This window comes from Gallinula chloropus (assembly GCF_964237585.1).
Source record: "Gallinula chloropus genome assembly, chromosome: 1".
NCBI lineage: Eukaryota > Metazoa > Chordata > Aves > Gruiformes > Rallidae > Gallinula > Gallinula chloropus.
In genome coordinates, this window is record NC_140085.1 from 207,830,145 (window position 1) to 207,852,681 (window position 22,537).

Below are 22,537 nucleotides of genomic sequence, written 5' to 3' on the forward strand. Positions count from 1 at the left end.
CTATTGCCAAAGAAAGGAGCTGTTGCTTTTCAAGTTATGAATTATCATATTGTCCTTAAGTTAAGAACAATACAGCTGGCAAGAAATCATGTATCACAGTGGTGCTGGACATGTGTTCCTTGACTTCTACCTTAAGATCTCCAAAACCACCTTGTTAATATAGGAAGAGTGTAGGATGGCATGGATCCTGGTCTGCTTCCACACCTTCTAAGCGGTCCCAGGAGAAGCTGCTGAACAAAGCAGGAGTCCCAACGCTGCTGCTCAGCAGAGAATGAAAAGGAGCAGCTTTGGTTGCTGTTTTGACTGTATTCTGGAGGATAGTGAGAAAAGAGCTTCACTGGTGTCACCAAACACCAAGGACAGGGTTATTTCATTACTTCCACACTCCCAGCAGCCCAAGAAAGGCTGGAAAGTGATCAAATATTCTATTTCATGGTCTCATTCTTTACACCTGGTAAAAAGCAGCCTGAGGTTGTCCTGTGTGTATCACCTACCTATGATTTCCCAAGGATCATGCAGCAGCTGGAGAAAGAGGCAGCACAGCATGCTTAACCATCTTCGCTCCCTACACTCAGTGTGCCTCCTGTGTCTGGGGCAGTGGGAAGGGAGTCACAAGGCTTACATCGGCTCCATGTTGCCTCCAGAGATGTAGACAGTTTCCATTTTCTGTGAGCCATCTGAATGCAAAGGAAGGGGAACAGGGCAAATTGATGGCCCTGATATATTGACTGTGGCTGTCTGACATTTTCTAAATGTTTGGACTGCAGGCTAAAAGGGTTGGACGTGGCTGGTGTATGTGTGGATACAGATGGTTGCACACTTACAAAAGGATTTTTTAATCCTTTTTTTTCCCTCCTGAAAAGGAGGAAGCATGAGGAAAATATATGTAGGTAATGAGGTGAGAACACTAGTCTCAGCTTTCTGAATTCCCATGTAAGTCCAGTGAAATGTCACCAAAAAAAATTCCTGCCTTGGGTTGTTTTAATTTATTTTTAGTTTCAAGGTCTCTACAGCAGAGCAAGATCTGTGTATTTAACTAATGTGACAAGTTTTAGTGTGTCCTAATCAAACCTAATCACCCCTACTTTCTACTAGCTACTACACTGATCAATGGAAAAGCTTTCTAGGCAAGAACTTGGAAAATGATAAAAGCATTTATCATCATTATTTTCTGCTTTTGACAATGATCTATGTCTGTACAGCTCATCAGTCATCTCTTGTAAAAACAGCGTGGCACTTTGATCAAACAGCCAACAATAGCTTCCCGCGTAAGGTAAAATGTTATGAGAGGCCATCAGATAGAAATCACATTTTCTCTGAACAATAGGAACCTAGAAATGATGTGCTTGATTTACTTGCAAATAAAATCATGTGAAAGGTGATATCTTCACACAGGTTAAAAAGACAGTGATCCTTTTATTCACCTTTCTGCATGTTAAACAAACTTCACTGTCATGTTGCAACTGAGATGGAGTGTCTATGCAGTGATAAAGAGGCACATTCCAGCCCTACGAAACATAACTGCCACTGTTGAAAAATTACCTGCATTAAACCTTACACTTATCCCACAAATTTTAAGAGCAAGATGTGGGAGTTTGATTTTGATTACAGGCCTCTATCTGTGTGGTAGGCAAAGGTCTTTAACCTGCCCGTTCTGAATGTGCTAGGTACATAGTTTCATCAATGTCATGCCTCGTTGGGTCAGTGTAGGATTTTATCTAAAACCTGAAGCTTTTCAGTTTACACTGTATATGCAAACACAACCTTTTACTGGTGCTCTCTGCCTTTTGTTTCATTGAGACGATCTATGGTATTTATAGAAAAGGGAGCTGGAGGTATCTTAAACTTACTTTACTCACTTAGATTGCTATTGAGTCAAGGTCTTCAAAAGGGAAAGGTTGTTTATTTGAAGACTGGTGTGTGCCAGAGCCAGTGGAGCTGAAAAGTTCTTAGAGTTAGAAAAATGTCCACCCTTCTTTTTCTGTTTTGGCTTTCCTGAAACCTCTCCTGATTGCAACAACATTCATTTTTAAGAAGGCTGATACAGAATCTCTGCTTCTGAACATAAATTGAAATAAAACACATTATCCTAATTTATTTTTGCAGTCTGTAAATGACTGGTTATTTTTGTACAAAAGGTAATACAGACGTAGACAATCTTTGCTTGATGTGCTAGCAGACCTGTCAAGATTCACACAGGTATTTAGGCACTTAACTTCCATTTATCTCAACGACAGACTGTGCATTTGGATTCTGAACTCAAGTTCGCATAGCAAGATGTGTCTGGAGTTCATACTAATGGGAGAAATTGATCTCCCAAGTAACAGAGAGTTTTAACCACTTAAGCTATGAAGTTTTGTAGGTGATGGTCATCATTACTGACTGAAATACACATTGGAAGAAAGAATCTCATCCAATCAAAAGACTAACAGCTAATACCTGGTTGGGTTTTCAAGTTGAAAAACACGGCAGAACTTCATGCTCTGATGCAGACAAGGATTACACCATCTTTCTGACATGTATGTGACACATAAAACTGCCTACACCAGTCTTAAAACTTTCTATTAACTTCTGATTTTGCAAAGCTTACAGCACTATGTTTCCAGGAATAATGGCCACTTGGTATTCCACTGCAGTCTCAGCCTGATGTGGTGTTTACCATCAGGATCAATTCTCATCTAAGTGCCAGGAAGTATCTGCATAGTCCCACTGCAAGACTAGTTCAAAGGGTAAAGACAAAGGCACAAGTAACGCTTCAACAGAAGCTGGAATTTGAAGCAAGCAGAGAAGTTGCCTGTAGCCTACCATGACAGTTGTAACAGGGAGGGGAGAGTCTCAGCTCAGAAAAGCTTTTTGAATTGATTAGCAGTCACTTTTTTGTGATTTGATCAAGAAAAATATGCAAAGAATCATACTGACAAGGTATGCCACCATGCAGCTGCCAAGAATGGCATTCTCAACCCTCACAGCCTCCAGGCCCATTGCTGCTCTGGAGTTATCATGGTGCTCAGCTCCTCCTACAGACAGCAGACTCCAGGAGATAAACCAGAAATGTAATCATGCAAAATCAGGAATAATCTCCTGCTGAATTACCTGCTTAACTTTCTGAATCAGCTCAGTGTGAGGTCAGATTAATGCCAGTGTTGGTGCAAAGTAGAGGGGTAGGAGTAGGGTGGTTGCTGTTAGGCTTGGCTGGCTAAAAATGTACCTGAAAAACTGAGAATAGCGAAGCTTGTTCTTTCCTTCTTTCCCAAAGAAATGTACCAGCAACATGGTATTAACATCAGAGCTTTCCAGTTCTGCTCCCTATAAAACAAAAAACTCTATGATTAATTGTTAAATGCATTGTATGTTTATTAATATCTATTCACCACACATCTAGAAACATTTATTTGAATTAGACTTTCACAAGAGATACTTGCAATTTAGTTACTGTTCCCAAAGCTATTACACAGGATCTCAGAGCTGAGTAATTCTTCCACATCAACCAGTAGCAGTGCATTATTGCATGTTCTGCTTCTAAACAGTCTGTGTGAAAGATGAGTACAATCTACAACAACCTTTGATGCATTTTGTTATTAGAACTGAGCAGGTTGCTAGTTAAATCTTTACAAACATTCATGCTTAGGTGAACGGAGGCTCTAAATAAAGTTGACAACTTTGTCAGAAAGTTTTGAGTCAGGTATTTCTGATTTGTTAGAACAATTTAAAAACATTGATGGCAGTCTAAGAAACAAAAATAGAAACATTCAAACATTCATGGTGCTTGATTACACTACAGTCTTACAAGGCTTATTTCCAATGTTAGTGATTTTTCTGTATATTTTTTAAAAATCTGATGAAGAGATTTTTGCAGGGAAAGGATGCACATTATTTCACCTTTAACAAGCCTAAAACCACACATAATGCTGGTTTTCTATTCTTCTTTCAGCACTAGCACACTGGCATTTCTTTGAACACAACAAAACACTAAGCAACAAGAAGAGAGGGTTGATTTTTTTTTTTTTGGGTAAGTCCATAGGGATTTCAACAAACTATTCTTATGACATCTAAATAGCCTCTGTGTCTTTTATCTGGTTGAAGAGGTAAGATGAAAGACAAGAGTCTATTCATAAGATTTAATACTAATGGTTATTTAGCTTTCAGCATCGTCAATAACAAGTCCCATTAGTCCACTGTGTGTTTCATGCTTATTGCATATGTGACACAGTTATTTCACAGTTAAAGAGGGAACATTCCTCATTCCTATTGCAAGGTACAATTCTCTAAATGCCGGCGATACGAGTTACGTATGAGTGAACTGAGGAAAAAACACAACTTCTCAAGCTATATGCAAACTGTACTTATCAAACTTTTATCATTTAACTGCAGGCAAAGAATATTTAAATACCCACAAGATCCATCCTTCTAAGGTTTCAATACTTCAGATTACTGTGAAGACTGATGCATAAACATTGGTATATGCTTTTTCAAAAGTCAGAAGTCAAACATTCATGCATGCTTATTTGAAATTCAAACCCAAACTATTTATGTCAGGATGCAGAGCTTTCTACAAAGAAACACAGAAGAATCCACATATTTTTCACTGCAGTGAGAATCTGATCTGCTTTTTGTGGCTTTTGCTTACACGTTTAAGAGGGAATTGAAAAATGCAAGAAATGAATTTGCTGATGTAATTTTAAAAAGTGAACTCATGACTGTGCAATCTAATGCTTCCAATTTTATTACTCCATATTAAAATCAGTGCTGTATGAGAACAAACTGAAACCCAAGGTCTAATACAGCCTTTTAAAAATTAAGTCAGTGATAGAAAGTTTTTTCTTTCATTCATGTTTCTGTAGTTACAAGCTAGAAGAAGACATACAAACAATCCTATCTCATCTTATCTAAGATGACAAAGCCTATCCCTGGATTTATAACAAATATGCACCTACTTGTTGGGCTACCCTCTTTATCGGTTGAAAATTCCGAAGTGGAATTGGCAGATGTCCAGACCCTATGTTAGTGAGAGTTAAATGTATTTTAAAGCTACAAAACAGTACATTTTTTGAACAGAATATGCAATAGGAGACCACAGAGACTACAGCTTAAGGGTAAAATAAAAAACCTCTGCTTTTGCTAGGGTTACTGCTATTAAAGTACATGTTAGTACATAATTCCTTTTTGTCCACAGAATCATTAGGAGCATTTGCTGCTGAACTGTATAAATTAGCACCGACATGGCAAATCTTTGTTAGAAGATAATGAGAGCTCTATTAATATTTACACCACCTCACCCACCTGAGCTCAGGTAAAAGAATAACTTAGATTTGGAATGTCTCTCTCAGCAATGAGAATGAAATGGTAACGTAATCCTGGAGCCATAAAAAGGTTCAAGACTGGTAACTTTTAGTTGCAGAGCTACTATTGGAGTGAAAGTTTGTATCCTGGTATATTTGGTAGCTTCAGCCCTGGAAGTGGGCACCACAGCATGTTTGGGGATGTGTGCTTTACAGAAAGCTGAGGCGCAGAGTGAAGAAAGGATGGGGATGGTCTGAGTCTCATCTTGATACAAGCACAGGATGGGGCAGGGACCACGTATCTCAGCTGGGGAATTCAGACATGTTCCAGGGCCCACTGAATCACAAGGAATCCCCAAGACCAAGCTCTGATGCCACACAAGTCTGTGTAGATATTACAAACCCAGGCTTATTTTCCTAGAGTAATATTAACACCTCGTACACTTTTCAAAACCACCACGAACTGCTGAATTATGCAATTATTCCTTTTTAAGCAAGATCAGATAACACAACATTTATTCCTTATTACACACACTGTTAACACAGAAGCCTGATGCTGCAAACACTGAGTCATGGGCACAGACCTACCTAATCCTGCAGCTCCCCATCGAGCTTCTGACATTTAGGACTTGATACCGCAGCAAGTAGCAACAAGTGCCTCTGAGAAGAAACTTATCATGCAGTGAGACAGGATTTTCCAAATAATGTACCTAACTGATTTTCCAAACTCATCTGAAATGTTAATAGACTTACTGTCTCTAGATTTCTTACCACCTTTCATTGCAGAATTTGCCTGAGGCATGACTGGAAAGCATTCATCATGATTAAAATCTGTAATATGTTCCTTGCTCTCATTCTTGCTTCCTGTGAGATGGCATTTGCCATGCAATGCCTTTTTCAATGGAAATTAGAAAAATAATACATATTTTGGATTTTTTTTTTTTTTTTAGTTACGATAGGAGGACAGTGAATAGGTGAAGAATAGGGGCAGAAAATAGAGGAGGATCAAGAGGAACTTATCTTAGTTTCTGTTCCCTAGTGATGTCTCAAATCTTCCCAAAGGGAAGACTAAATCTTTGCAAATTTTTCTGAGTCCACTTCTCTGAAATGCTCTTTGTTTTTCAGCTGTTAGATCAGTCAATACATCATGCCAGGCTTCTATCCTTGGAGGCAATCTAGATTTCAATCTAAGCAGCCTAGCCTCAGACACTGCTCATGAACATCCAGCTTTCTGTCATTTTTAAAGTCTCCTACAACTCAGTTCTGGGAAGATGGTTTAAAAGGTGTATCCCTCATGAAATTAATCCTGCCAGATACAGCCAGTCAAAAGAACTGCGAACAGATAAGCTAGTGGGACTGGGAGATCTAGATCTCCAAAGGTAGTCTTTTTTGGCAAAGCCCAGGCAGCCTCAAATGGACGCCAGAATGAACATATATCATTTTATGATGAATCAGCTTTAAGCATGCAAATCCATAATAAAGTTTTTAATGTTTTGCAAGGCACTGTCTTAAGAAGTAGGATTCAAGAATACATCGTGTCTGACACAGACACGGTAAAGGGCATGGTTGTTTTCTACAGAAGGTATAACAGAGAGTACCTGAGAAGAAACCCCATGGAGAATTTTCTAGCAATAAACAACCAGCAGTCCTATTAGCCGAGGATCAGTCGTTCTTTTATGGTAACTAATGCCATGGAATCGCTATGCTGTACTGTCAGCACCTTTAGCAAGGAAGGACATGTAGCTTCATGGATTTCCTCAGCTTTCAGTGTGTCACCCACAGTTCTGCATCAGTTCATAAGGAGGTACAGGATAAAAATGGTTTCCAGCCAAGTGGGCTAAAGCTAATCTGGGAGCAGAAAATGTAGGAGATGCTTTACTCCAAAAATAGGAACAGGTTCAAATTAGTCTTGTTGCCAACAGGTTCAGAGAGACCGGATCCTGCTGTGTCAAGCAGCCAGGGAACGGCACTGTTGTACTGTGAAGCCTGAGGCTGGCTGGCTGATGCACTGCTGGCAGCTGGGAACAGCAGCTTCTCTACACATTTTGGGACAGTCCCTCACAAGAATTCAGGCCCTGCCCCCCTCTCATGCTGTGTTTTAAAAATATTAATTCTCACCAAAAGTAGAGCATCCAAAATGAGGACTCTCCTCAGGAGGTAGGACTGTCAGTGAAGCACATTCTTTTTATTGCTGTGGACTTGGCCTCAAAGGCAGAGCACAGCATTCTCAGCATGTGTAAAACTCCTTGCTCCCGGCACTAAAACTGATCCAGATGGCCTGGGACCAGTTCCCCTGCCCCTCTGTCCAACTGTGTCCCTCGGCAGTCCATGCTTAGGCTGCCATCCCAAGTTTCAGTTATCACAAAAGGCCAACTAAGCATGTTCACGTGCACTATTTCCAGTTTATCCCAGTTAATTTTACAAGCTAAGGCACTAGGTAGCCTTCAGAGATTAGGACCAGACTCTTTTGAATCAAGGACTAGAACTGTTAGTGCAAAGCCAAATTGTGTGCCTTCCCTGGCCTGCCAGGAACCCACAACATTACCTGGCTTCTCTAGCTATAGAATCTGAAGTGCTTCAGAGGAGGTTAAATATCAAAGACTAAGCTGTTAGCCTTGTCTCACACATCTGTGCAGTGCAAAGCAATGCTGCTATGACCACAATGGGTTTCTGGATTAATTCTTTGTGGGAGGCTTACGCTACCCAAACCAAATTCAATGTCCTTGCAGAGCAGGTACCCAGAAACATGTAAAGAAACACGTTTCTTTGTCTCTCTTGAAGCTATAATGTCATCAGATCACGTGGAAGAATGAAATAATTTCCTTCTCTGTGAGGTAAAACAATGACCCTGCAGCTTTTTAGTATCTTAACATTTTGAATCCACACAGCTTGGTTCTTTGCAGGTTTTACCTGCCTGGAGAGCTTCCTTTAAAGCATGCAGGAACACTGCAGTGCTCCTTGACTGAAAGTATCTCACAGCTTTTCAGCAGAACTCAGTGTCAATCTGCTGAACCAAAATGCGTGCATTTATCTTGAAGAAGACAGACAGGTCAAGCAAAAATGTGCATTATGCCATCTGAACTGAGAGGTGACCAGATTAATAACACCATCTTTTTGGGGAGGAATATTAATATTAGCCTTGGACAAGATTCCTGCAAGCACTCATCATCCTTTATGATATGGTCTAACACACATTTCTGTTGCACATTAGAGGATTTAACATATTCACATAATTTGGGCTTTGTCAAGTAAGAAATATAGAGACCAGAAAAATTTCAAGTTAGCTGTACTCCTCAAAGCTATTTAATTCTTCTTTTGAACAGACTATAATTCCATTTATAATCTGCTAAGAAACCGTATTAAATAATATTTTCTGGTTACAATAACTTCAGATTTTCCTCAATGAAGAATTCTGAAGACCAAATTTGAAGCAAAATAGAGACATTCAGACTCAGGTATTTAATTAGCTCCCAGTAAGCTTATGTGTTTATAACTACATCTGTCCAACTGTATCAAAGTTTCTCTGGAAATTTTATACTATATCTGTGCATTCATGCAGAATAAAGATCCTTTTTTCTTTCACTGTCATGGTAGTTAAGTCTCAATTGAAATTGGTTTTGAGGAGCAGACAATCCTATTAATCCCAGCTATTTTAATCTGGTGATTGATGAAAAGATTCAAAAAAGGAGATAGTTTTAGTCAGTCAAACAATTTTTAACTGAACTCTGGAAGCATATTGAGGGAGCAAAACCTTTATGCATCAGGAGACAGTTTTTGTTTGTGCCTAGCAAATATTAAAGGTGAAAAAGCATGAGATGGACCATGAGCTGATGTACAATAGGTTTATAAAGCAGAGCTTTGTATAGATTTCTTACTGAATGCTTCCAACAAGAGCAGCCGCTGCCCTATGCTTAATTACCCATTTTCAGTTTATCACTGGAAGCAAGTTTGTAGTGTGAAAAATATCCTTCTAATTTAAGCATGCAACAAAAGTAGTGCTGCTCATACAGACAGCACCTTATACTAGTAGATGGAGATCATCCATCTATAATCTCCCACTCCTTCCCCTGGTTCATCAGCTTCTAAAGTGTTTTTGGTATGCCCAGGATTTCCTCCTCTCTGCTTTCAGTCTCATTCAATCTCATCAGGCTACAGAATATCTTGTCTTTGTTTTTACTACAGGCTGAAGAAGAGACAAGGTGGCTAAGACTCCACCTGGGGAAGAAGGTGGGCTGCAGTGGCAGGATTCAGGGGAAAACAGCCAGAAGAGAGCAAGAATTTACCTGTCCCTTTTGTTGATGAGATGTATTTGCCATTTGCTAATGGTCTGCAACCAAGTGAAACTTCTAACCAGGCTGGAAGATCATTGCTCAGAGAAGCTGTAGCTGTCCCCTCCCTGGCAGTGTTCAAGGCCAGGTTGGATGGGGCTTTGGGCAACCTGGGCTAGTAGAGGGTGTCCCTGTCCATGGCAGGGGGGTGGAACTGGATGGGCTTTGAGGTCCCTTCCAAGCCAAACCAGAGTCTATGATAATATACTAAAATTCTTTCTTCTGGTCTGCATCTAGGTCATTTCTTCCTGGATGTGGACCTAACTAAAGTAATCCTTGCTTTTGTCATCTCAGTGACAGTAACCACATTTCAAACCAACCCAGAATAAGCTGATATTACTGCAGCACCGCTCTTAGGTAAATTTAAGTTATCAATTTCTGTTTAGAAAGCCATCTTTTTTCATATGGCAGTTTTTTTCCATTTTTTTCATACATACAATGTTACTTTGAAACAGAGGCTTACAGAAAGTAACCAATGGAACTGCACACTTTTCATCAGAGACTCAGAAGTGACATTTTTCTTCTCCAGTTAGACAGCAGTTGAAAAATCATCCACTTTCCTTTAACTGAGACACTAAGAGGAATGCTTATAAACTTATCTAAAAACTCTGGAAAAAAATTACAAGTTCATGGGAAATAGGGCAATGCTTTTGTAAAGAAAAATGTAACTTTATGTCATACCCGAAATACTGTTTCGTCTCCGACCATTTTCAAATCATCTTCCTTCCCAATGATTCTCTGTAGCTGCATTTGTTAGAACATGAAAAGAAAAAACAAAACACAAGGAAGTTACAAATTTGGTCTTACAAGAGTCTCCTTTTTCAGATACTTGCCTTAATTTCACCTTTTCTGAATGATGAAGTCACTATGTTCCTGCAGGGTTCTCTAGTCACATGAAAATATTTGCAGGCTTCAGGTTATTTTGCTATTCAGACTCATTTTTGCCCAGGAATGTCTTATCTACTGCAGTCAATATAGCCAAGCACAGTATATGAATCTATCTCTTGTAGTGTAGAGTGCTAACTCTTTTTTAGAGATTTTCTTGCACTAGAAGCTTAGCATTCACTCCTAAGATTCTGAAACTCAGGGGTATAGTATCAAGGTATTATTTGGGAAGGAAAAATTATCCTGTGATTTTCATGCTGTCCTCCTAGACAGCTTTACATAGTTCTGCTACAGACATGATCTAGACACGAAAAACATACCTGTTCAAATGAGGTACTATGCAAGTAACAATTAAATAAGCAAATGCATTTTCAGAACTGGCATTAAGCAGAACGTGGTTTGATTTTCCCCTCCACCTCACACAGAAATAAATCTTGAATGTTTTAGTTAGCTAGGAAGATTTTTAGAAGCACTGAGATGACTCCTATTTAAAAACATAACTTTCACTGTCCCAAGTAGAGTGTCAAGGCAATATAGAAAGTGCAGTAACTCACAGCTTCTCATGTGTTTCTTTGACTGTATTTTAGGTGGGGAGGTCAACATGGCCATAAGAATGAGTGATTTAACACAGCACAAGGTACACCTACCTTTCACAAACATTTGCATGACTCCTCAAAAGGACAGCAGAAATGAAAGAACAAGGGATTTATTACATTTCAGGCATAGGTACAGACTTACACCATTTACTCTGCATCTGGAGACTTTAGGAAAGGCACTTTTAAAACTCAGGGTTTTCAAAGCTGCTGATCTGCTGCCTAAATGTTTTTGAGTAATTCCTCACCTTGTCCATTAAAACTCTGGAAAAAAACATATCCATGACCAGAGTTTGCCTAGCTATATTTTGTGGGGTGTTCAGATCTCTTCTTGGGGCCTTATTTTATTTTGCTTTGTCTGTTATGTTGTTCAGAGACAGAATGTGGGCTGACAATTAGTGAGAAGGAAGAAATCTGCTGTTTGTCTTGCCAAAGGTCTCCCCTTGGCTTTCAAATTTTGACTGTTTTTCAATAGCCCCATTTTTTTCAGTTCCTTGGGTTAGTTCTTTCTTCTTATTATTTTTTGAATGGCATGCTTTGATAGTATTTATCAAAATAAACACTGTACAACAAGGCAATTAAACAGTGCTAGTTCTTCCAAGTTTTTTCCACATTCTTTTTAGTTTTGATCACTTACAAAGCAATGGAGTAGCATTATGAATTTCTTCATAGCAAAACAGCAATATAAAACTCTGGATAAAAACACTTTCTCACCTGAGAAAAATCCATCTTTTCCTCACACAAAAGAAATACAACAGCAAATACTTTCCAAGCAAGAAAAAACATAATTTTTTCTTTTGGATTTTATTTTTAAATGACTCTTAAAAAAACAATCTGCAGAGACTACTAAAGAGTGCAGACACACAGTATAATTTTTATTTTTTTTTTCACAAGTGTTCTGGAAAATTTAGTTTATTGTTTCTTAACACTGTGCTTGAAACTAATTCCAATAGTTTGCAGAATTTTTTCCAGCACAGTGCAGCACCTCCTCACAGAGGGAGAAGAATTCTGCCCTCGAGAAATGGGCTCTAATACTCAACTGCTCCACATAACATTTGTCTTTATTTAATATTTGCATCTGGTCATCACTGGGAAATACTAATTCAAAGATAATGAGACCTATTATGAACAACTGATGCCTTTTTACTAAAGACATAGTAAGAAGTAATCTTTATTGAAGAAGACAAGAGCTGGCACGAAGGCTGTGTCAGCCTTTAAAAAAAGGAAAAAAAATAAGGTGATTTTGCATTTTCCAGTTGTTTAACAGGAGTCAGTGCTGGTGGGTGTTCTAGGAGAGCAGAGGAGTTCTGTACCAAACCACCACAACTGCTGACAGTTGGGTTGGGTGCTGGTTCATTCAGCACTATATGAACCTCTACAAAGGGTTTTTTTGTGATATCTGCTGTCCAGGACAAGTGCACCGAGACAATCTATTTAGAAAGTCTAAATCAGATTGCTCCAGCATGTGCTGTCAGAACTACCCACTTCCATTCAAGATAGTTTTAACTGTCATTAATTTTAGTTAGAAATCTTTCATCAGGATGGAGTTAGGGAAATTCCTCATTTGCTGGGGATTTTGGGATCTCTGGTAGCCTTAATTCTTGATGGGAGGTCTCAGATTAATGTGCATGGGTTATTACATGCACATGTCTGGAAATCCCCCTCACCAAGTCTTGTGTGAATGTCTTATAAGTGCAGAGCTCACACAAGCATCTTACTGTCCTCACCAAGCTGCAGATAATGTGACTTAGAAATAATTCTTTGCGCTCTAGCAGGGGCTAATTAAAAGATGGCAACTAACGACTGTGAACATGCTGTTTCTACCACATCTTCATCCTGAAGTTGCAGGGCAAAGCAACAAATCCTTGTGGATGCCCACTTCAAAACAGAGATTGCTGTGATTCTGGGCCCTCATACTGAAATGTCTCTTACACTATGACTGTTTACCACTGAAACATGGATAAAGCAGAAATTAGAAATGGGCTGGATTGAATACAAAGAAGTTGGACAGAGAGAGAACAAGAGTCTGTCCTTAGGAAAGGACAGACTTTTAACTCCTAATGGAAAGGAGCAAAATGTGTAGAAATGGAAAGAGTTTGGAGGACAAGATAAACTCTCTCCTTCAAAACATGGAATTGTGTTCAAGATCTTTCCTGAACATTTATTTATGTTAGTGAATCTACTGGGAACCCCTGCATCTCACACTGCTTCAGTGTCTGAGCCACTGAGGTCTGACGAGCCCATCTCCATCATGTGCTGCAGGCACTAAGGTCTTGGGTAGAGCCTGCTTGTCACCCTTCTCCCTTTCCTGAACGATTCTTGAGACATCCAGTGTCTCTTTATCCAGTAACATGTGAGAGTTGAGATATATGTAATTCTAAGAATGATGGACATTTTGCAAACTAAAAGGCAAAGTTCTTAACTGAAAGAATTTACAGTCTAGATTGACAATGTAGAATCACAGAATCATAGGGGTTGGAAGGGACCTCAAGAGATCATCAGGTCCAACCCCCGTGCCAAAGCAGCTCCCCAGCTCATATTGCACAGACAGGTGTCCAGATGGGGCTGGAATATCTCCAGAGATGGAGACTCCACAACCCCCCTGGGCAGCCTGTCCCAGGGCTCTGGCACCCTCACTGGGTAAAAGTTCTTCTGCATATTGGTGTGGAACTTCCTATGCTCCAACTTGCAGCCACTGCCCCTTGTCCTGTCTCCACAGACCACTGAAAAGGGGCTGGTCATTTCCCCCTGCATCCCATACTTAAGATATTGATAAACATTAATAAGGTCCCCCCTTAGTCTTCTTTTCTCTAGGCTGAACAGTCCCAGCTCACTCAGCCTTTCCTCATACAGGAGATGCTCCAGGCCCTTAATCATCTTTGTAGCTCTTCTCTGGACTCTCTTCAGGAGATGCCTGGCTTTTTTATACCAGGGAGCCCAGAACTGGACACAATACTCCAGGTGGGGTCTGACCAGGGCAGAGTAGAGGGGGAGGATCACCTCCTTCGACCTGCTGGCCACACTCCTCCTGATACACCCCAGGATCCCATTGGCTCTCTTAGCCACCAGGGCACACTGCTGGCTCATGGCCAACCTGTCATCAACCAGGACCCCCAGGTCCTTCTCCATAGAGCTCTTCTCCAGTAGATCAGCCTCCAGCCTGTACTGAAACAAATGGTTGTTCCTTCCCAGGTGCAAGACTTTACACTTGCTTTCATCCGGTTTCTCCCTGCCCAGCTCTCCAGCCTGTCCAGGTCTCTCTGGATGGCAGCGCAGTGTTCCTGTATGTCAGTCACTCCTCCCAGCTTTGTATCATTGGGTACTTGCTGAGGGTGGATGCTATTCCCTCATCAAGGTCGTCAATGAAGATATTAAACAGGACTGGACCCAACACCGAGCCCTGGGGAACACCGCTAGTCAGAGGTCTCCAGTCAGACTCTGCTCCACTGATCACCACCCTCTGAGCTCAGTCTGACAGCCAGTTCTCAACCCACCTCACTGTCCATTCATCTATCCCATGCTTTCTCAGCTTTGCTATCAGGATGTCATGGGAGACAGTATCGAAAGCTTTGCTGAAGTCAAGGTAGATGACATCCACTGCTCTCCCTCCATCCACCCAGCCAGTGATGAGATCATAGAAGGCTGTAAGATTGGTAGAGCACAATCTCCCCTTGGTGAATCCCTGCTGACTACTCCTCATGACCTTCTTCTCTTCTAATTGCTTGGTGATGGCATCCAGAACAAGCTGTTCCATCACCTTTCCAGGGACAGATGTGAGGCTGACTGGCCTATAGTTGCTGGGATCCTCCTTCCTGCCCTTTTTAAAGACCGAAGTGACATTGGCTATCCTCCAGTCCTCAGGCACCTCTCCTGTTCTCCAAGACCTGTCAAAGATGATAGAGACCTACACAGATGTCTAATCAGTGGAGATGAAAAAGCAAGAGAAGGAAGTAACACTGAAATTTTTTTTCTAATCACATTCTGTTTAGAATAACTGCTTCCTAATCACTGTTTCTTTGCTACTGTTTTCCAGTACCTTTTCCTTACATATGTTTCCTGATATTACTGTCAACTAATAGAAGTTGACAATTGAAACAACTACTTTGACATATTGAACTAACTATATTGAAACAACTAATAGACATATTTTCCTGAGAAGCCAAGCGGGACAAGAGAGGTGGCAGAGTAGCCACACAATCTCCTCATTTATTAGATACACAGAAGCTTTTTATGATGCACACAGAACTAGAGTGTACAGAGACTAATGCACACCCATTTTTCCATATTCTTACAAAGCAAAGGTTTTATTTTTAACCCCAACCTATAAAAATCTACTTTTGCTTTAAAATAGTCACCACTTTTAATTTTAAATAAACAGTCATGTGGGAGAACTCATCTTTTGAATAGGTTGCATTCTGTGAGACTGCTTTGAATTTAATGATTCTTAAGAGCTGACACTGCAATTTGTCTGGGTTTATTTTACCACTCTGTATTAATTTATCAAAACAGCCCATAAAGGAAATGCAAAGTAACAGTCTGACTAGAATAATTTCCTTTAATTTGATTGCCTCTATAGGAATCACATTATTTTTAATGATTTATATAATGTTTTCACCTCTACTTTTGATGACTTTCTGTTGTTCATACAGGCTGATTCAATTAGAATTACCTGAAATGGATATTAAATATATGACATACTGTACACCTGCCAAAGAGACTTGTGCTCTCATTTGCTTAGCTGACACCACAGGTATTTAAAGGAAGCACTGCTACCACAGCGTTTTGGTGCAGAGGCACTATAGGCTGAACATGTTCATTTGTGCTTAAGGACTTACTTTCCCCTGTATCACACTGTTCTGTACATGAACAATACAGCCAACACAGACATATTTTGGTGACGGGGGCACTGCTGCTCTGATAACAATTCACTAGGGTGGGACCAAGTTTAGTAGGTTAAAAATAAAGGTTTTGGTTAGCATTTGATTTATTTTTAATCAGAGAATAATTAACAGTTTAACAGAGCAAACTGTTCAAGTTTCAAAGATGTTGTGTAGCAACAAATGTTGCTGCAGGCGCCTGCAGGCTCAGGGAAGGGGCTGCTGGGGATGTTATCCTGGGGAACGATCTCATTTCAAGTATTGTTTTCAAATAGGGCTACCAAATCAAAAAGTAGTTTTTAAAATATATTCAAATACAATTGATCAATTCTAATCTTCCTAAAAGACAATTCACTGAAAAAACTGCTACCTGTGCAAAAAAATGCCAACAGATATTGTATCAGTAATTCAGAGTTTAAGGCTATGGAAGTACATGTAAATATTTTTTTTTGTAATTTCTGTATCAACAGGTGCATCTTTAGAAGATTCTGTGGTTCTCTAGAGTTGTTGCATTAACAATCATATTTATCCTAGTGACTGAAAGGAATTTGTATTGTAGTAGCCATTTCAGCTTGTTTCTCTAGTCACCTCCGACAGGAATGAACGATTCATCCCTGAAAGTGTTCAAGGCCAGGTTGGATGGGGCCCTGGGCAACCTTGTGTAGATCCAAGCCTGGAGGTTGGTGGCCCTACCTGGAGCTCTATGATCCTTGGGGTCCCTTCCAACCCATGCCATTCTATGATTCTATGAATTAAGCTGAGGGAGCCTATTAAAAATGATGTAATTTCCAATTAGTTAGTCCAGTTAGTCCAAATCAACTTTGGACAAGAAGTATTTTGTTAACCGTCTCCTGTTAAATACTTAAAAGTTGAATAAGCTATATAATTAAGCTTATTCTTCTTTAAAAAATCAGAGCAAGACTTTCTTCACTTTTTAAGCATCTTCCTTTCTGCCCATGCTTTATACAAAATATGGGAAAAACTGCTGCTACTCTCCAAACTGAATTGGTAAAAAATCTGTGCAACAGCAAACAAAATTAATAAAAGCCAAGAGATGACAGTGAATTAACACAACTATTCAAAATATTTAGAAAATAAAAGACTTTTGCAGATGATTATTTGAATTGCCTAATGGGATTAAGGGACGTACACCAACACCTACCTTCTCCGTAGCAGATTTTGAGAGGCAAGTCAAAGGCAACATTTATAGAAGGGGGTTCAAATATAAGAAGTGCTTCTATAGCAATGCTTTGGTACATGCTCTTTTCACACACAGTATTTTAGTAAGTGTGTGATCACAGATTGGACTGAAAAATAGGCTTGAAGATTTTAATGAATCTTCACTTAGCAATTATAACCCATGGAACTATTTAAATGCTTTGCAATTAATATACATATAAATAGAATTACCTTAAAGAATTCTTTCTTTTCAACTTGTTCATTGCCATCTGTATCCAACATTTTAAAGGCAATCTGAAATCCAGTCTGGGGTTCTGCAAAGAGTTGCCAAAGATCTTTATTGTAAACACACACACACACATTAATACTTAAATATTTAATGCACAAGGAATATTGCCTATGGTTCAGCTCTCCACTGTTATGCACGTACATGCTATTTCCAGTAAACCATATGTAATTCCTCCAGTATAAGTAAACTTTTAAAACGCCTTTTTACTACCATTTCAAGGGGTAATTAATGTGATGGCACAGCAAGAAATGCCAGTGGTGCCTAAGTAGAGCCACGAATGTCCATCTGATCCCTATGACTGTGAAAATGTCTTATTGTCCTGGTCCTGTATCTTCTCTACAGATGTCTCCATATGCCCATGCCACTTCTGAAGTCTAGCTCTGCCTTGTTTATTAGAGCTCAAGTGAGAAGACCTAGAAAGTGCCTTGAGAAAGTAGCAATTATTCCCAAACCGCGTGAAAGAGGTAGTGTACCCCTCAGGTACTTCTGGTGTGCATGACTGTACCCCAGTATCCAGAGTCTTCCCGCATATTCCCCAGCAAACCGCCTGATCTTGCAACCATGGCCAGCTCTCTCGGTTCCCGCTGTGGTAGCCCCAGGCTTTCTTTTCCTTCCCTTCTCCTCCCTCCCTAAACAATGTACTCAAATGTTACTGAGAAGTAATAAACCACTCTTTCTGGCCTTTTTGGACAAAAGTATGTTTTGTATGACTCCCATCAAGCTGATTTTTTTTGGGGAATATTATACAATTTGACCCTGTATTTCCTTCACTGAGTGGATGTTTCTTTTCAACACAAAAACCCATAATGAGTTCTGAGTCTTGCAGGCACTATAAAAACACAGTGTGTTTTGAGCTCCTTCCCACAATTTCCTGATCTTACTTTGCTTACCGGAGGTGGCCTTGCTCATTAGCAAGCCCACACAGGAGCAGCATGCTGCTGAGATGTAGTTACAGTTCACTGCAGTAGCAAGAACGTAACCCAGTGATTTCTGGAGCAGGTGAATTAATTCCACAACCCAGTCAAGTCAGGCATTAACGTGAAAGCCACGGACTAATCGTCTCCAGAATATATTCGTGTTTCCAAGAACAATGTTGGACTCATGAGGGCAGTGAAGCAGTATCTCTAAAAAACTCCAATGCCTTCAGAGTTTTTCTTTTGGAAACATATTATTCCAGCACCATCCTGCAAAGCTTGCTTCCTTTTTTTTTTTTTTGAGAATATTTCTGCAAAGGGAACAAATTAAAGAAATATTCTGTTTCTTTTAATGAGATAACAAGATGGTTACAGTGAGTACTATTATTACATTTTGGAAATAACTACATCTTCAGCAGCCGACTAATGCTCTCTGTGGAGCAACCTTGTGATGCAGGGATATTTTATAAATACCACTGCAATCTGCATAGCAGAGCCCTTCCCCAGCAACTGTGTCATAATAATCAAACCTGGCTTCCTTTCCATGGAAATGAGTCACACTAGATTTGTGTTACTAGTACAAAAGCAAGAAGAGTCTATCCTATAACATATTTAGAGAATAAAAGTAATTGATGTATATAATAGTAATTCATACCATCTGCATTGCAATTTTCAGATAAGAGAGCTGTTACTGAAAATATAGGACCTAAAGCTGCTTATACTGTTCAGAGATGACATACTTATCTGATATGATGTAACCCCTAAGGTATGTGTTCGTAAAATAAGCATAGTTCAAAGACTACCTCAGATATATTTGTATTTAATTAGAATCAGGCAGAATTCCAAAATCTGAACAGAAGAGCTTCATCTTAGCAGTGAGTGCAGGTTAGTCTTGGGTTCCCCTGCAACCGTCCCTACACTGACCGGGCTCTCAACTTGTGTGACTGGCTAACTGAAGCGAAGCTTTGAGTCAAGGTGACAATTTCAGTTCCTGGGCTCCTTCACCAGCATTTCCAGTAACCAATTGCTGAAAATTGAACATGGGAAATAGGAAAAATGTACAGCACTGGAAGAGAAAAGATAACAATAAAACAAGGCACACAGCAAAGGGCAACACAGGGGACAAAATAAGGCCTTTGCTGCAAAACTACATTTTCAAGTCCAGTGGTGTTACAGATAGTGCTCTTGTATGATAGGAATCATGACCTGGTCAGCCCTGTCCTGGAACTGGGACTCTGGAAACCTGGTGACTCTTTCCCCATTTCACCATTGCTCTGCTGGTGACTTAGGAAGTAATTTAAATATTAATGGTTGCTTTGAGAAAGTTTGCATAAATTCTCACCAGCAAGAGAGACAGGTTGTATAACTGAGGGCTGACTGACATAGGATACTTGTCAGGCAAAGACAGAGGAACTAACGCTTGCTGACATTTGCTTTCAAACTGATGGGTATGATAACGCTCTGTGTAACCAAAGCAGGGACATTAGCACTGCATTTTTATCCTGCATCAAAAGGTGCCTTTGTTTTTGCAGTTCAATAAATTCCTATATAAATTCTGTGAAAAATAATGTTACCTGATTGTCTGGAGAAGTGGAACAACTTGCTCTGATACTGCTTCAATTTTCTAATTGTTTCAGCCAATAAATCAGCATGAATTTACTTTTGGCTGCCACAGATTTTTAAAGAAATATAATCTCTGGCACTTATTTCTGCAACTTTAACTAAGGTATTCTTCTGAAGTTATAATGTGGCTGTGCTTTTAGAAAAAAAATCCTCTTCTTTGAGTTACAGCAAGTATTTTTAGATTATCTTTCTAACTGGGCTAGACTCATTTCTGATTTTAAAACACAGGAACAATGGTGTAAAGTCACGTGCAAATTGCATGTAGCACCGTCACTACTGGTGAAACAGCATATTTGTATGGTAAATAGGTCATACTAATCTATATATACTATGTAATGCTATGTTATAGTTGAAGTTCCTGGTAGGAAGTAATGCAGTTCTGCTGAGAAATCACATGAGTTGTAAAAGTTCTACCTAAACTGTGTGAGAGGTGTGTACCGAGGGTTATTGACTGTGAAGACTGGACTCTGGAGACCAGCACTACTTGTTCTTGCTACACTGTGACAGAGTGTATCTCAAAAGCAAGGGAAACTTGTCCATTTGGTTAAGCCCCTGCTATACTCCTTGCAGCCATGGAAGTGATGAGCATTCACAGTCCACTGGCACAAGAACGAATGCTTCCTTCCTTCTTTTCCCCACCCACTGACACCAAGAGACCTGACATGCCTGGGTTTGTCCCTTGTTACACCAGTGTAAGTCAGCCAAACAAGGCTGCACGTGAACTATTAGATGGACATGCATACGGATGTTGTTCCTAGTCTATGGGTCTCACTGTGTACTACTCCTTGCACACATCTCAAATAGGGATAATCTCCAGCATCACCTACACTACATAAGGAAAGCACAGGGAAGTGGTGGGCACGGCACAAAGCATGTTGTTTGCAGATAAAACAAGTCCCACATGAAAACAATTCTTAAAAAAATGTCTGACAGAGAAAAAGGAAGGAGGAGAAGGAGGGAACAGAAATACATGCAAAATGCCTGGTAGAAATAAAGTCTAAAGGGACAGAAGAAAACAAAAAAGGATTAAAAAATAATAAAAAAGCTTAAGTCTGCTGTTAATGTATATTATCCACTGCACAGCTGAACACATGAATAACAGGCAACAATTTTTTAGACACCACAACAGCATTTTACACCACTGCATGAGCTACAGTGTTAATGTCTCATTGTCCAGAATGACTAAAACTCCTATCCAGAAGGCAAATTACTGAACTTCCCCGTATTATGTGGTCCTGTGACCAACGTCTCTACTTTCTCGAAGTCTCTTCAAAGACTTTACCTATCCCATGGTGCAGGGATTATCGTGATCTTCAAAGAACTGCTGTGGACCAATGAAGACACTATGGAATTAAGTTGCCATCCACTAAAGTTACATTCATTTATATTAATGCCTTATCACTCTGTATACAATGGTTTTTTACATTTTACTATTATACAGAAATTTGGAAGTTAAAAAATATCAGACAAAGTTCCTGGAAAGCTGTTAGTAATGGAGGACTTAGGCATATGTATTTTAAATATACTGTACTTACTTGTAAGGATTGTCAGCAAAAATAGGTACTCTGCATAAGATATCAACCCTGAAACAAAAGAGTTAAAGAATGACTTGCAAAAAAACCCCCACAAAACTTAACAGCAAAACTCCAAAGATCAAATCTTATAAATATAAAAAATGTAGTTTAACACCATCTCAAGTAGGTTATTAAAGTAAACCACGTTATTATTTAATAAAGGTTTTACTTCTGTTTTTAGTGCTCTGAAGGTAAAATTCCCTATCCAGAGATTCATCAACATTCACGTCTAATCAAGAGCGTAAGGTTTAGTTGGTATTAGTAAAAGGCCTACACTAAATCTTTGGATTCTCACTGAAAACATTCAATGTTTATATAAAAGGCAAATAAATTAAATGTGCTTTGTCACATTTAGTACCTGGGAGGAGAACAACTCTAACGTTACCCCGAAGGATCAAAGTCCTCCATCCTTTGGCAGGCTCGTGAAGGCGAAGAATAGCTTCCCTCTAATTCTCAAGGGGAACATGGCAACACGCAAAGCTGCCAAGCTGCTAGATTGTGCTGATAGTACTGCTGGGCCCAGTGCCAAGAAGCCGCTCTTGCTTTTTTTTTTTGCCTTTTCTTTTCTTTTTTAAATAGGAACATGTCCTTTCTACAAGGTGAAAGTATTTCCCCCCCCCCCCCTTTTGAAGGAAAATTCCAGTGTTTTCCTTTGAAATGCCGCCTTAAGTGAAAAGCCTGAACAAACACAAAGATGCGATAGTGTCGAAATAGAGCGTACGAGCTAAAGATAGAGAGCGCATAACGAGGGTGGTTAAACAACAGAATCTGAACCATCTGCCCTGCAATAATGTTTGGAGAAAAAAATGCAAAGGGCTTTTTTTATAAATCACTTTTCAAAATAACTGAGCTACTTTTAACTTGTGAGCTAAACATTGTATAATGCTGAAGCTGCTTAAAATAATGAAGTTCAAACATGCCTATCTGTGCAAAGATAAACTATTTTTTATAATTTATACTTAGTTAATTGATAGATAAGGAATCCACTTAAGCTTC

The 22,537-nt window shown here is 39.5% G+C and overlaps 1 protein-coding gene across 1 annotated transcript in view; it reads right to left on the reverse strand.

Annotated features, from left to right (window-relative positions):
• The window catches only part of MICU2 (mitochondrial calcium uptake 2), a 146,235-nt gene that overhangs the window by 14,244 nt on the left and 109,454 nt on the right, over positions 1–22,537 (reverse strand). The window contains exons 5-8 of the mRNA XM_084270255.1: positions 21,503–21,550; positions 17,373–17,455; positions 10,289–10,351; positions 3,209–3,306 (exon numbers count right to left, since the gene is read on the reverse strand). Of these exons, the coding sequence (XP_084126381.1) occupies positions 3,209–3,306; positions 10,289–10,351; positions 17,373–17,455; positions 21,503–21,550 (292 nt within the window). The remainder of the gene's footprint in view (positions 1–3,208; positions 3,307–10,288; positions 10,352–17,372; positions 17,456–21,502; positions 21,551–22,537) is intronic.